Source organism: Hyperolius riggenbachi, chromosome 5, assembly GCF_040937935.1.
Source record: "Hyperolius riggenbachi isolate aHypRig1 chromosome 5, aHypRig1.pri, whole genome shotgun sequence".
Classification (NCBI taxonomy): Eukaryota; Metazoa; Chordata; class Amphibia; order Anura; family Hyperoliidae; genus Hyperolius; species Hyperolius riggenbachi.
The window spans coordinates 358828476-358845393 of NC_090650.1; the positions used below are offsets into that span (position 1 = coordinate 358828476).

Consider the following 16918-nt stretch of genomic DNA (forward strand, 5'->3'; position numbering starts at 1 on the left):
GTTTAACCACCAGTCATGATGGATCAATCCATGACATTGTGAGACAGCTGTACTCGCGCTAGGTTTCCTCCAGAGACGATCATGAACAGCCATCTCCAGTGATTATAATCTAGCGTGTGTACATAGCTGATACCACTGGTGTGGAACAAGCAGGCAGGCTAATGAGGACTGGAAATTCTCAGCTCATATGTAGCATGCATGGGGAGGGGTGACCCATACCTGCACATTGCTATGCAGGACCGAGAATGAGGAAGCAAACAGGAATTTGTTTGCTGCCTACATTGCTTAAAGCACACCTGTCATGAAAGAAGTATAAAGGCTGTCCTTGCAATCTCTTTGGAGAAAGAATGGTTACTTGGCTGCTCATCTTCTGCCAAAATTATTTGTGGGCCCATTTATTAACCAGCAATAGTTTGCCATTTTACAGCTCTTCTCACATCTCTGCTGACAGAAAATGTGGGACGGTTTATGAAAGGACAATGTCTTACTGCAGTGGGAGTACACTATTACAAGGACCAATGAGGTCTCCTCCATCACATGCTGGCTGATCGCATGCCCGCTTCCACAACAAAGCTAAGTATTGGCAGAGGAGAGTGGAACTCTGAGACAAACTGGAGGACAGCAGCAGCAGAGGGACTTTGATGGCCACTGCATGAGCCTGAGGACATGTAGGAGGACAGTGGCAAAACCCAGGAGACCCAATGCCTGGAATCAGGAGAAACTACTAATTCAGTCCTCCATTATGCTACACAGTAAGACCAGCACAGACCTTGCATGTGTGCTACACTCACAATGGGGTCCGACTGTGGTACCAGAGTCTGGCCCCATTGTGGGTGTAGCAGAACATGGTGAGTGGTAAGTCAATCATTTTAACCTGTTTTCTCAGAAAAAGACAGAGGATTCTGTTTAAACAAAAATCACTTTACATTGCTGATCTATATCCCCAATGGTGGAAATTTCCATCACTTCCTGTCCAGAAAGGAAGTAAATCTCACCAAAAGGGGAAAAAGACAGGGAAAAAAAACACTTTTGTAGAGGAAGAAATATAGTTGACTAGTTTTTATAATTATCCCCAGTGGCGTAGCTAAGAAGTTGTGGGCCCCAGTGAAAGTTTTGCATTAGGGCCCCCCCAAGCAAGCTATACATAACAATTGATATGGCACACCAAATCCAATCAAGGACAACCACAGTGTCAGAGGTGCAAGAAGGGGATAGGAAGCCGTGTGTTATTGATCACTACTATTTAAAGTATCTATAGAAGTGATTATTACAAGCACAGGACCAATAAAGAGCTAATACTGCAGTTGAGGGAGGACCCCATGGGGACCCTCTAGCCCAAGGGCCTTGATGCCGTGGCTACCTCCACACCCCCTATTGCTACGCCAGTAATTATCCCTCATTCTCTTTCAAGGACAACCAGTTTTCATATTACATCCGCAAAGTTAAGGGGAATTCCTTTCAGTGGGGACAAACAGCAATAATAATAAAAAAAAATCTCTAAAAAGCCTAACCCCTTTCCATATTTTTCAAAACTAGGTTGTTTGTCCTGGAATATGGCAGAATGTCTTTCACCAGGAACAAGAGAGAGAGACACAGAAATAAGAACACCTGGTTTACACAGAGGACGAGCATAAATCTTTGGTGGTCAGCAATGACAGACTCCATAATTCCCTCATGAATGGTTTATAATGTCTGCAAGAACAATGTAAAAATAAACAAAGAAACAACTGCTAATGTATCACTTCTACGCTACAGTAAACAAAGAGCCATGCACCACGTTTCCACTTGTTAACTGACTTCCAAGTTACTTTATTGGTTTAACTTCAAAAACACACAAAAAGCCAAGAGAGCGTAACAAATGCACTGAAGGTTTATAAATCCACTAGAATTCCGACAGGTAGAATGGCTCAGGCTAAACTGCCAAGGGATCAACACTAAGCACAGATAAGAGGGTGCTCTGTAGCAAGATGAAGAACCTGTCTCTGCTCAGTCATGTGATGTTTACTTCACTGCTACAAATTGCAGCTCATACTTGGTTGCCTAGCAACAGCTATATACTTATGCTCTGACATGCACAAGTGCAGACATTTCAAGGAACAATTAAAAAGCAGATGCTTCCTTATTGCAGTGCTTTTGTCACGAAGCAAAAATCACACTCCTGCCGACAAGAAGTCATGCCTGCTTTCTATACTCTCCTGCAAATCTACTTTTGCACGCTAAAACACCATAACACATGCTAGATGAAACCCGGCCAAGGTGGTCGATCGCGGACCCTGCATAACACCAGGGGGATTGGGTGCCAATCCTCGCCGCACAACATGCCTAGGGATAGGACTGCAATACACGAGAGGTGTGCTGGGAACAGAAGCAGCCTGAAAGATGATCAGTACTTTGGCTAATCAGACTTGGATCTTGGGGTAAAGCGGAAAGGTTTTCAATCTCTTGGTTTGCAGGGAGTTACTCTTGTGTATTATATTGCCGTAATCCTGGGACAATACTATTGGTTTCTGCAGCAGGAACAGACTGGATACAAGCAAGAGTTTATAGTCCACTCGCACTCAGGTTGCTCAGTGATTGATCATCATCAACTGATTTGCAATTGAAGACAACATGACTGACGGCACCTCTGTCCCCATCTCTTATTGATTTTAATTATTTTTGACCATTGAGGGATACTTCTCTAATAAAATCTTGTAACACCTTATGGCTCCCTGCACACTGCATGCGATTCAGATTTATAATTTTTTTACATGCGATTCAGATTTTTAATCATTACTACATGCTGCGTTTTTTCCGCGCTTTTCTGTTGATAGCATTCAGGGAAAATCGGAATTTCAAAATCGGGTTTGCAGTGTGCAGGGAGCCTATCAAGTATCATTCGAATCAGTTCTCACTGGAGTAAAAAATAGAGTCAGTTTAGCGGACTGTATTAGAAGGCACCCTAACGGAGGTGAATGGATCCTATGTTCATCAATAGGATCTGTTCAAATTGCTCCGTTCTAACAGATCCAATCAACCAGTTCCGCCAAATGGCCCGCAAGTGTAGGTTTGCTGCGATTTCCGGTTTGGCTTCCAAATGATACGTCTGTCACAATGACCGCGTGCTAACGGAACGGAGGGTCAAGGATAGAAAACTGATTCCTTTTAAAAACTGATCGTGGATACACAGATCAGTTTTTCATCCATGCCAGTGTGAACCAGGTGTGAACCAGGCCTGAACCACCCTTTCACAGAAACTAAACATCTGCTTTAGCAGGTGTTTGATGTAACAATGGATTCACATGCATAAATTCCGTACAGATTCACTGTAAACAGAAGTTTGTGTACAAGAATCAGGAGGCAGAGCTGGCGTTCCAGAAGCGTCATGGTTCCCCATTCAAGTGAGGCAGCAGACACACAGTGAACTGGGAGGCCTGTACCAGCTGATTGATGCAAAATTTTTTCAACAGTCAGAACTATTTCAGACCACCTATTCATTTTTTGGGCTAAAAATGGGTGAAAAACGCCATTTGGAAAGTACGGCATTCCTTGCACTAAAGGCACAGATCACCGCTTGTCATACGCTGACCACAATCTTCTCTGTGACTGAGCCAATAACAGACCTTGAGGGCCCTTTTCCACTAGCGCGTTTGCGCTAGCAGAATCGCAAAATCGCAAACCGCTAGCGATTTTACAATCGCTAGGGTTTGCTAAATAACATAGGAATCGCGGTAGGGTATTTCCAATACCGCGATTCGTTTTTGCCTGAAACTCGATCGCGGCGCGGAGCGATATTTGCAGCGATTTTGCTATGCATAGCAAAATCGCGGCCGCAAACGTCGGGAAATCGCCGGTAATTTTTTACCTTTTGCGATTCAGCAGTCGCTAGCGTTCAGCGTGAACGCTAGCGACTGCTAGTGGAAAAGGGCCCTGAGAAACATCAAGGACAGAGATGGTCAGTCTCAACACACCTGGAGAGATCCTGCATTGATTCCTTCATGCCTGCATGTCAGATGGAGCGGAGATGTGCACAGCCACCATAGAAGTAGCTGATGTAAAGCAAACAACACTGTGCGGAATGTGTAGAAACCACACCATATGACAGCAAAGACCAGATTCATTCCTATGACAAATGCTGCAGGGAATGTATGACTTATCCCTATAACTGTTTACTGCACTGTTTGTCACCACAAAATGGAAAGCAGAAGCATCAGACATTAAATACTCAATCTCTTCCTAACCGATCTCACAGACAGAAAACAACTCTGATTAAAAAAACATCATATGATTTACTGTACATTTTGGTCATCAGGTTACATTTTATTATGTACCAGTGTCTATATTTTGTGTATACCACTGTCTGTGTATTATTATGTACCCTATGTTTGTTTCTTGCTCTGTACAGCGCCACAGAATGTGTTGCCACTTTATAAATCAATAATACTGATGTAAGACCTGCTACACACAAAAACAAACCTCTGTTCTGACTTCAAAGTTAATAAAAGTGGCACTGAAGTGACACAGCATTATCACTTATTGAACAAGTGTCAATTTATGAAGTAACCTTCATACATTCAAGTAGGGCTCTATAGCACAGCTGCCCAGACTATCAGCCATCTGAACAGGGCTGTGGAGTCGGAGCAATTTTGGGTACCTGGAGTCGGTGGTTTCAATCAACTGAGGAGTCGGATGATTTTTGAACCAAACCCATAGCCTTTGTAAAAATTAGACTAAGGAGTCTGAGCAATTTTGGGTACCTGGAGTCGGAGGTTTCAAAAACAGAGGAGTTTTTCATCAGATGCGATCTTTAAATGTGATTTTTACGATTGAAAGTAACTGAAGGTATCGTTCCAATAAACTAGTCAATTAGGGCATTTCTCTTTTGTGATTAGATCGTAACATGTAACATTCAGATCGATTACATTTTCTGTTCCCAATTACCATAGCACATAGCTTTACCCTGATTGCCGCCGCACACGGCACATTCTTCTGTGCTATTTGATCGTAAAAACTGCATCGAAAGATCGCATTCCGATTTAAAAATGTTACTATTAATGGGCACCTTAAAGCTGACCTGAAATCATAACTTCCTCTCTGCTCTAAAAGATAAGCAACAGCAAAATTACCTTTACAGAAATACATTTGTTGCAGCCCACAGGACTCCTGCAATAATTGTGTAGTGTGTCTACTTCCTGCTTTCATGGAACAAGACAAAGGGTTAACATCTTGTGTTGCAGCTGAATTACTGTGCTGACAGCTGAGAGATCAAATTACAATTATGATTACTTGCAGCTGAGGGGGAATTAGACAGGCTCTTCACTCTATACAAAAACAGGGTGTGTTTTCCTTGTGTCCTGTGCGTGAGTTCAGATCCACTCTAAGGGCCCTTTTCCACTAGCAATCGCTAGCGTTCGCGCTGAACGCTAGCGATTGCGATTCAGCAAAAGTGCTAAATTTCCCAGCGATTACCCGACGTTTGCGATCGCGATTTTGATAATAGTTTCGCCGCGCGTTCGCATCAGCGTCAAAAACAAAACGCGGTAGTGGAAATAACCTACCGCGATTTCTATGTTATTTAGAAAACCCTAGCGATTGTAAAATCGCTAGCGGTTTGCGATTTTGCGATTCAGCTAGCGCAAACGCACTAGTGGAAAAGGGCCCTATGGATATGGAGGCTGCCATATTTATTTTCTTTCACAATATGCACATTGCCAGACTGGCCTGCTGATCCTCTGCTTCTAATACTTTTAGGCATAGGCCCTGAGTAAGCGTGCAGATATGAAATTTGACTTAAAGAACCACGGTCGTGAAAATAAATGACTTTTCTCCTATGTTGCTGTCACTTACAGTAGTTTGTAGAAATCTGACATTACCAACAGGTTTTGGGCTAGTCCAGCTCTTCATGGGGGATTCTCAGCATGGCCTTCACTCTTTATGAAGACAGTCCCTGAAAAGGACTTCTACAAAGATCCTGGCCAGCCTCCCTGCTCACCGTACACTTTTTGGCAGTTGGACAGAGCTATTGCTATTCACTGCTAAGTGCTTTTGAAAATAACGAAAAACCCTGAGACTCCCCCATGAAATGATGGGCTAGTCCAAAACCTGTCGGCTCTGTCACATTTCTACTACTAATGCTTCGTACACACTTGCGATAACTATCGTTTGCAAAGAACGATAGTTACCAGATAAACGATATTGGAAAGATTGGTATGCAACAATGGGATGCAGCGATCATCATACACATTTTAACGATAGTTCTCGCAGAAAAGAACGATCAGAAGGAAATGTTGCGTACATATTTATATAAAATTAAAAAAAAAACACTGACATGGAGTTACAATAGATACAAATATATGATTGTTAACTTGAAAACAAAGTTTAATTGAAATGAGCAATGTAACAATCTTTACGGCCGCGCTACAAAGGAAGTACTGAAGCTGGGCAGAATTCAACGCAGGCGCAATGGCCCTTGTAACGATCGTTCTCGGCCGATGTCTGTACACACTATAGTTTTGTAACGATTGTCGGTAGATATGATCCGTCAGGTTGGATATTTCCATCTTCCCGATGTCGTTCTTTTGTCGTTCGTGTTAATGATCGTTGGGTAAAGTACTTTCCCCGATTGTCGACGGAACGATCGTTAATGAGCTGTTTCAAACGACCATAGTCGCCAGTGTGTACGCAGCATTACTGTAAGTGACAGCAACATAGGAGAAAAAGTAATGTATGGCTCCATTTACTCTAGGGGAAATGCACCTCTTATCTGTATCTGTTTACATATATTTTACATTTTAAGATTTTCCCAACAGTGGTCCTGACTGCATTTACAGCATGCTTGTTGCAGGTGTGCGATTCCGACACTACTGCAGCTAGAAAGGCAGGCAACTGGTATTGTTTACAAAGGAAATAAATATGGTAGCTTCTATATTCCTATCAGGTCAGCTGTCCTTTAAACAACTGATGTACATGACAACAACTGATGATCTACTATTCAAATGACGCAGACCCAACCAAACATGGAGTCTTCCTTTTTCACTGCTGTGGAGAAAGCGCTGACTGCCTGCGACGTTCTCTTCCGCATCACTGTGATATTACTATATAAGCTTGGATGCAATAAGGATGGATGCAATGTTGGTTTTGAGCACAATGATACTAAGCAGGAGCCATCACCTGCACACTGGGGGAAACAAATATGTAACTAACTACACACACGCTTTGCATTTCATAAATACACATTTATAGGATATGCTAACTGGCTGCTGTCACAGAACAATCACTGACATATCTGTGACACTACAGTGTATAAAACAATAAGTAGGTGTTAGAAATGACAGCTCAATGTGGATTCAGCTACAAAATGCGGAGTGAACTATGTGGTGGTCATATAGAAGCGCAGCACCAAAAAAGCCTAAACCTGCCAAACAGGTCTACACAGCTTATGCAATCTCAGCACTGAACATATTAAATATAAGCAGCTTTTAACACGCCGTTACATAATAGTGATAACAATGCCTACCTCCAGCATCATGGGTCCAAGTGCATCCTTGTCTATGACACTTTGGCCTGTAGAAGAGATGTCCGCTTTCTGAACTTCATCTTCGTTTGCAGCTGCTGCTTTCTCTGTAAACAAAATAGAGACATTATGCACACAGTACCAAAGAGGTCTGTATTCTGACATTAGCAGTCCATATATTACATACAGCAGAGCCTCTGGTATAAGGCACCAGCGGGGATCGCCTGATGCCGGATACACGTGCTTGGCTATTAAGCACAACCCCCTCCCCCAATACTCACCAAACCTCCAGGCAACATCTTGCAACCTTCCTCTTGCTCCTAGCGGCTTCCCAGCTTTCCCCGTGCACAGAAGCTGGCGTGTCACCTGACATGCCAGTAGCAGTGCACAGACACCAAGAGGCCGCTAAGAGCAAGAAGAAGCCTGTAAGACATCGCTGGAGGCGCAGTGAGATATAAAAGGCTGCAAACACCCCCAAAACAAAGTCCCCGTTATCCCTCAGGCATGCCGGTTAGTTGAGACTTCCAGTTGCCAGAGTTCCAGATAACTGGGCCTTTGCTGTAACTGGAAATAAATAGGTGGGGGAAGCATTACTCAGAACAGAAGCACATGTATTATGGTTACAAACAGCAGTGTGTGGTCAGGTTGGCAAGCTCCAGCTATATGGGCAGGCACAAACTGGCAGATAAACCCATGCACTGATGGAATAAAGATAAACTGGAGAGGACTCCCTTGGATGGAGGTGTTGCCCAAGTTGCAAAAATAAGTTTCAGCTGCCTGAGTCAAGTGGTACTCTAAATGTGTTCTGTCTTGCAAGTGTCAAGTAGCCGTGGGCAACTCATGTGGCATCTGTAGTAAAAGGAGTTCTCGTCGGTTGAGAAATAAGATTTCCACATTTACGATTTAGTAGTGCTCAAAACATGTCGAACTGGTGCAGCTGCTCCCCTCCCAAGAAGTGGGATATCTGTATGTTCATGATAATACACCAGTAAACCAAAAGTGGCAACTATATAAACACCACAGGTACCAGGGCTGGTTAAAGGGATCGCTAGAAAGTAGTGCAAACCTCTAGAGGTGTGTACATGCGCAATGACTGATGCCCACAGGAGTAAGGATTTGATCCAATCCATCAGGTGGCAGATCAGGGCAGAGTTTTGTAGACAATTCATTAACCTAGAGGAACATTATTTTACTATGGAGGGGGATTGAGGGACAATAGCAGCACAATACATGATGGATCAAGAAGAGGAGCAATGGCCTTGGCGGAGATGATTACGCAGGGTTGTGGAGTCAGGAGTCGAGGAAACAAAGCAATTTGAGTACCTGGAGTTAGAGGTTTCATAAACGTGGTGTCAGAGTGTTGATTTTTGCACCAACTCCACAGCCTCCACAGTAGGTATTACACTAAGGAGTCAAAGTCGAGGAGACGTAGCAATTTTTGGCACCTGTAATTGGTGGTTTCATAAACTAAGTGGCTCGAGATTTTGGTACAGACTCCAAAGCCCTGTGATTAGGAAGTCCAAATCTCCTGCGGAGGCATCAGGGACTCTTGGGGGGTCACAGAACAACCCCTAGATTCTTGGCAGAGGTGGCACTGACCAGCAAAGAACCATGAAGTATGTGTACAAGGCTCAAGTCAAAAGATATTAGAAGGACCGTCTGATCATCTAACCAGCATATGACATACAAATAGCTTCAGTTACCACATGATGGACAGATATAAACAACACTCGTTTAAAGAAAGGTGCTTTCTACACTGGTGCTTAGTCACAGAAGAACTGGGAAAACTCATTTTATGTTCACATTTTCCATACCTCTGAGAAAGTGGCTTCACTGCTAAATGTTTCCTTGGAGCAAAAGAAATATTTTCAAACACACTGACCAAAGCCATCATTTACCGCCAGGAGAGGACATCTTTAAGCTCTGAAGTTTCTTGGAAAAGCAACCCACAGCTATTTCAGTATTACTAAAAGTAACTTGAAATGAGAAAAAAAAATGTAGATGGTGCGATAGCTGATGTCAATTTAAAAGGGCAACTTTACCAGGCAGCTGTGCTGATCTTCTGCCTCAAATACATTCTAAATCACTGACCCAGAATCGGTATGCAGACCCGGTGTACTGGCTCTACTGTGACTCAGAGACCAGCACAATGGCCAGGGAACTAAGGAAAAAAAGATGGCAGCCATCACTACCCTTCAATCAAGGTGACAAACCAGTAATAGGCATATGGCAGAGCATATTTTTTCCAGTAATGAATGGTTTCTTTTAGCAACCAATCTTTTTGCAGCTCAAAGTTCAGAAAAACATCTAAACGCAGCGATTTTGCTAGGTTTTACAACTGCATGCCGCATTTTTTCTTTGTTGTATTGTTGCATTCAGGGCTGTGGAGTTGGTACATAAATCATCTGACTCCAAATCAGACTTCTCAATTTATGAAACCAACTCCAGTTCCATGTACCCAAAAAACTCTTTCCTGTGATTTATATTGTTTTGCTGATGTCCTAGCATTTTGGAAAGACATCAAGCAAAACGCTATAGATGTTGATGCATATATAAATTCAATGCCTTGATCGTCTCCTCTAGTAAATCACCCTTAAAGTGTAACTAAACTCGGAACTTTCTCTCTGCTTGAAATTATTAGCCACAGCATGATAACATTTATGGGAAAAAAACCCACAAACCCTCATTTCATTTTATGGAAATCCTGATGTTTTAATTGGTTTCACTTTTGCAGAAGGCACTAGAAGGGTTAAAGTGAGTCTGTAGCGGATCTAAAAATAAAAAACAAATACCCACCTAAGGAGATGAAGGCTCTGGGTACTACAGAGCCTTCCCGTTCTCCTGCCGGTCTCCTCTGTCCCTGCAGGCGGCTCTGTTTGAGGCCTCTTGCACACTGCAAGCAATTCAGATTCAGATTCCGCTTTTTAATCTGTTTTTACTTCCGATTCAGATTCAGATTTGCAGTTTGCTCCTTGCACACTGAAAATCTGAATCTGAATCGGATGTAAAAACTGATTAAAAAGCGGAATCTGAATCGGAATCGCTTGCAGTGTGCAAGAGGCCTAAATCTCCCACCGTGGGAGACTTCGGCAATCTTCAAAAGCACTCGTGGCGGCTCTGTACGGCGCCCGTCTTCAGAAGTCCGAGTGCTTCCAAAGACTGACCAAGTGCTCCCCAACCCGGAAGAGAGCCCCACGACCAATTTGGGGGAACACAGACACCGGGAGAACAGGAAGGCTCTATAGGACCCAGAGCCTTCTTTCTCCTTGAGTAAGTATCTGTTTTTTTAATTTTAAAATATCCTTTAAGCCTCAGAGTTTACTATATGGAGAGCTGACTAGACAGAGCTCTCCTGTAGCCTATTCACACCTGCCAAGAACTAATAAGACAGTTTATCTGCCTAAACAACACAGAGAAGTGGATTTCTTCAGCAACTGTGTGTGAAATAAAGAAATTTCATGGTGTGCTGTGCAAGAGTTTGGGGCTGCTTTAAATAAAGCCTTGGGATAAACAATCAAAACAAAAACACACACACACACACACTAGCTGCTGCTAAAGAAAATATAACATTGCAGCAATCCCGAGAAAACGTTCACTTTCAAGTCTTTTAGTGCTTTGAAGTGCCCGATATGAATAGGATGACGATTATGTAATATAGTCTTAACCTCCATTAGCCTGACTAATAAACGCTGCACTAGCTCTTCTGGAGTCCTGTTCTAGAATGAGAAGTCACTGCGTGGAAGCAGGCTTTTTCCAGACCTAAAAACATAAGGGGCACACTGAATAAATTGACACACAGTCACCGCAGCTAAGAAGAGTGCTTGAAAATGTGAGGTAGAGGAGAACTGCATTCCACAAATACTTCCAAATTACCACATCAATGTGAACTTTCTCCACTAGGCAGGGGGAAGACTTCAATGTTCGCCCGGGTTTACGGCTCTCACAAAATATGCGCTTTAATCTGGCAAATGTAAGAGCAAACAGACATTTCCCACCGCTCTCTAGTAAAATCAGCATCGGGGGATTTCTGGGCTTGCATTTGAATGTTGTCCCAGATTTCAAACTCAATCCGACCTTTTATGAGCCGGTCCTGCGCTAGGGCAACCTTTTATGAGCCGGGTCTGACGCTTAATCCCTTCCAGTATGTGGCAGTAACAGACTCTTCAGCCTTTCTCTAGCTATAGATGTGCCCGGACAATGCCACGCTTTATATCAACCTAGGAATGGCCAGTCAACATCTTCTGGACTCTACACCAGACGGTCCTGAGGATCCCATTGGTTAGAGGAATGATCACATAATTAAGCAGACAGCCAGAATAATTTAAAGGGACACTGTAGGGGGGGGGGTCAAGGGAAAAGGAGTTGAACTTACCCAGGGCTTCGAATGGTCCCCCGCAGACATCCTGTGCCCACACAGCCACTCACCGATGCTTCGGCCCCAACTCCGGTCCACTTCTGGAATTTCAGACTTTAATGTCTGAAAACCACTGCGCCTGCGTTGCCGTGTCCTCGATCCCGCTGATGTCACCAGGAACATACTGCGCAGTCCCACTATGGTCTGTGCCTGCGCAGTACGCTCCTGGTGTCATCAGCGGGAGCGAGGACACGGCAACGCAAGCACAGTGGTTTTCAGACTTTAAAGTCTGAAATTCCAGAAGTGAACTGGAGGCAGGGCCGGAGCATCGGTGAGTGGCGGTGCGGGCACAGGATGTCTGCGTGGGACCATTAGAAGCCCCTGGTAAGTTCAACTCATTTTACCCCGACCCCCTACAGTATCCCTTTAAAGGAGGGAGATGTTTAGAAGACTATGCCATTGGGAGCTGCAAGTATTTTTTTCTGCAGATGTATCCTTTAAGCACAGCTAGGGGGAGAATTCATGTTAGGAGGAGGTCGAGCTTTAGTATTTATATAGCGCCAACATCTTCCACAGTGCTGTACAGAGCATATTGTCTTGACACTTGCCTGTCTGCCTCCCTCCCTCCCAGGGTCTCACAATCTAATCCCTGCCAGTCATATATCTATGTATGTATCGTGTAGTGTATGTATTTAGTCTCGGGACAATTTTTTTTAGGGGGAAGCCAATTAGCTTATCTGTATGTTTTTGGGATGTGGGAGGAAACCGTAGTGCCCAGAGGAAACACAAGCCTTAGTAGGAATACAGTGTGTAGTATTTTACTTGCGGCTTATGCATTTTCATCTTAAACATCCATGAAAACACTCAACTCAACCTTGTACAGTAATAGGAAATCGCAGCACACTTGAACACACAGAGGCACCCCTGTATAACAAGAACATCAACTTCAAAGAGCCTCCTGACCTGTCAAGCAACAAAGAGGTAGAAAACACAACAAAAAAGTAGTGGATTAAAAGAATAAAGCAAGGAGTTGGTACACCAATTTCCCACATCCGTCAGGAAGCTGCCGCCTATCTGTAGGTTATGCGAGATGTAGTTTAACAGGATCGATACTTGCACTTAATTATGATTCATAATTTCCACAATCTGTTTACCAACAGCACAAAGCAACAGGCTGAGTCACACGTATAACCGCTTACCACAGGTACAGGCAAGACAACTGTACTAGCTTGTCTTCAGATAAATGTGTCACTGAAATGAATACGAGATCCCCACACACTGCAACTCTGACACTGAAAAGCTTGGGGAAAAGTTGGGATACAAAAAAAATGGAGATATGTCCAACAGCCAATCAGAAAGCTGTTCTAAGAATTCTAACGTGGAGAGAACAAAGACAGCTGGGATGTGAGCTCTGGAAAAACCAGCCGAGGGTCAGAAAAACGAATTTAGATTTTCTAGAGCACCCTGCAGCACACGGAACTGAATCAGAGCTTAGGGAAATTCTGCATAACAAGACGGACTTCAGACTGATTCATTCAAATGTTTTACAGTTATAGAAATAATACCATCACATTTCTTATATAACACAAGTGACTTGTATTTTTTTTTTTAAAGCAAACTTTTAAAACAGATTGTAGGCAAGGGAAGAAATACTGAAAAGCCAACTTCTCTCATAACTATGGTTACAGCATCCAACAACCTCTTTTGACTGACATGGAGTTACTGGCTTAACTCTGAATAGCCTCAGAAACCACCCTTGGAATGTTCAACTCTCTCCATCAGCCTCTCAACCTTTTTACCCTGGAGGAACCCTGCAAATACCTTTTGGATCTTAAGGTACCCCTGCAAACAAATATTTGATTTCAAGGAAACCCCTGCATTTATTTTTCAGGAGGCATGGTCTATAAAAGTAGGTGAGGCTGTTAATTTCACTAACTCCTTTTTACAGCACCCCCTATTAGAATGTGCTCTATTATATTTCCTCCACCATGGGGGAAAATGCCAAGGAACCCCTGCAGAGTACTCAAGGAACCTAGATTGTTTCTCCAATTCCCTTCACACACAAGCTGTTTAAAGGGAGCCTAAACAGAGGGATATGGATGTTTCCTTTTAAACAATACCAGTTGCCTGGCAGCCCTGCTGATCTCTTTGGCTGCAGTAGTAGCTGAATCAGACCTGAAACAAGCATGCAGCTAATCCAGTATGACTTCAGATCAGAGCACCTGATCTGCATGCTTGTTCACGGGCTATGGCTAAAATTATTATGTTGGGCATAGACGGTTCGAGAATACGCCGGTATCGAGCCAGTGGCTTGATGCCGGCGCGTCACCGCTCCTCCGCGTGGATCGATTCCCGCTCGTCCCGAGGGCATTTTTTATCAGTCGCTCGATTCCCCGCTATTGTCCGCCCACGGGGATCGAGCGGGGAATCTATCTGACGGGTCATCGGACCTGTCGGATATTATCAATCGAGCCATCAGCGGCTCGATTGATAAGAACACAAACGAACAGACTATGCCCAGCATTAGAGACACAGCAGGAGAGTCGGGCAACTGGTATTATTTTAAAAGGAAAAATCCATATCCTTCTCAGTTTAGGTTCCCTTTAAATATGTTCACTCAGACCTGGTTAACTGCCTCACTCTACTAAAGCATCATACACACAATAAACTGAATGGGTCCGTCTTGGCTTAAGAACTTAGCAGGTGTACAGGTGTCTCCTGAAGTCTGGCAATATGAGAGAGTGTTCTCCTTACCTGACCTACAAGAAGCTGCTGCTTAATTCACTGTGCAGTCATCTCTCCTCCTCTCCCCATGACAAAATAACAGGTTGCTTGGGTATAGCCAAGGGTCGCATCTGTATGAGCTTGTGCATGTAAACAGCTTCCCTTGGTATACTTCAGATATTTAGAAACCTGCGACCGCAAAATGTAAAGGCTACTAATCTATTCTTCTCATTTTATTTTCAGCATTGGACACTTCACCATTCTTTGCAGGCCCCTAATCTCCTGATATTAAAGGATGCATAATCTTACCTCAGTGGAAGGACTTTCAGTGCTGCCCATTCTAATATAATCTCTCCCCCCTCTTTTTTCAAGTACCACAGGGATCAGTCCTCAAACCTTTTCTATTCTCCATCTATATCCGTGGTCTTGGCATCTTATCTCTTTTGGCTTTTAATACCTTGATGAGTAAGCACTTTGTTCACAGGTTTATTATGTAGAGAAAAGGTGCAGTTTTGTAAAAAGGTAAAAGCCGAAATGGGGTTGGGAGATCTAAGACACCTGAAAAGAACAGGGGATGCTTTACGACAGAAACTTTGCTGATGTTTTGAATCTGATTTTTGGGCCACAGAAAGTGATACAGCGACATACATCATAGCACCCTTGGCAGTAAGTCTAAACTGAGTGCAGAAGTACCCCAAGCTCACTGGCCTCCTCTTCAGATATCTGGCTGGCTGGTCAGAAAGAGGAGAGAAGGCGGCTCTTGTGCAAATAATATGCCATCCAGAACCAGCGGACCTGAACTCAAAACTATCTCTCTGCTCTAAAAGATAAGCAACAGCATAATATCCTGTGAAAGAAAAACATGTCTTTGATACAAACCCTGCAATAAATCTGCAGTGTGTCTACTTCCGAATTTCACGAAAGCAGATATAGGGTTAATATTATGTGTTTACTAATTAGCTGCTCTGCTGAGAAAGCCAGCTGGCACAACGAAGAGATCAAATTAAAACGTGTGATAAGACACAGAATGCTAAAACCTCTAAACACATACAGGGTGCATTTCTCAACGTTTTCCTTCTGTCCTGTGCAAAACTTGATGTCCACTTTAAAAGACAACTGTGAAGAGATATGGAGGCTGCCATATTTCTTCTCTCTTAAACAACACCAGATGCTTGGCTATCCTTTTTATCCTCTGTCCCTAATACATTCCGCCATAGCCCCTGAACAAGCATGCAGCAGATCTGACATTTTTGTCAGATCTGACAAGATTAGCTGCATGCTTGTTTCTGGGTTTATTCAGACACTACTGCAGCCAAATAGAACAGCAGGGCTGCCAGGCAACTGCTATGGTTTTAAAAGGAAATACATATCGCAGCCTCCATATAAGTCTCATTTGTCTTTTAAATGTGCACATGGCGTTAGAGTAGTCTTATTATGTCAGACGTGCTCTGCATAGTTTGTGCTGTGGGGAAACACCAGGCCTAAAAATGGATTAGACCTCATTTTGGACACTAGCCCTCCTGGAGGAGTAGTAAGGCCTGGCACTCCCCTCCACGTTATCTTGGCTGACAGGACAGGCTGGGAAAGACGCAGGGTAAGGCCTGAAATGCTTCAGACAGACACCTGGCACTGTGGAGGATTTACGCTGCATCTGGTCAGCAGACTGCTGGTCACTCCGCATGGCTGCCGTTACAGCTTTTCCTTAGAAACACTCTGCAGGGCAAGGGCCACCTCGCGGGAATGAAAGGAGTTAAGGACATGTTGCTGCTCAGGAAAGCTTTAGGAGGTAAGCGAGTGAGACAATTATACATCTGCACAGGCCTAAATTTAGAAAAGCTGCCATATGGCTCGGGCAAAGGCAGCATCACATTCGTATTCATTAGGAAACATTCTGCTTAGCATAAAAACAAGGCCCTTCCTGCGCTCTCGGAATCTGTTTATCTTTTCAACATTAAAGCACCATATATCATCTGGCTGCTGAAATCGCCCACAATGCAGCAGGAAAAAAAAAAAAAAAAAAAAGAAGCAATTCAGGGCAGCTGAACTACTTCTCAGTGGGAGCAGCCCAGAGCAAGTCACTCCGTCACTTCCTTGTTTTAACACACAAGCTTCACCCTCATTAGCACAATCACAGGTTCCCCCGGCACAGGCTTCACCGGTCCAGGCACTATTCCGTTTTCTCCTGTCTCAGCTGAGAAAGTGAGACTTTGATGCAGCACCAGCTCTGCCAGGAATTGCTGTACAGAGGCGCGTGACGCGATGACTAAGCTAACAGACGAGGGGCTGTCGAGCGCTGAGCACTTTTGCTTTGAGTGTTGCAGAGTTAACTCGTCCAGTGACATGTCTAT

At 43.7% G+C, this 16918-nt stretch overlaps 1 protein-coding gene across 4 annotated transcripts in view; it reads right to left on the reverse strand.

Moving 5' to 3' along the window:
* The window catches only part of NCOA2 (nuclear receptor coactivator 2), a 372516-nt gene that overhangs the window by 90650 nt on the left and 264948 nt on the right, over window positions 1-16918 (reverse strand). For all 4 annotated transcript variants that reach the window (XM_068237481.1, XM_068237482.1, XM_068237480.1 and 1 more), the window contains one exon: window positions 7496-7599. In XM_068237481.1, coding sequence (XP_068093582.1) covers window positions 7496-7599 — 104 coding nt within the window. The remainder of the gene's footprint in view (window positions 1-7495; window positions 7600-16918) is intronic.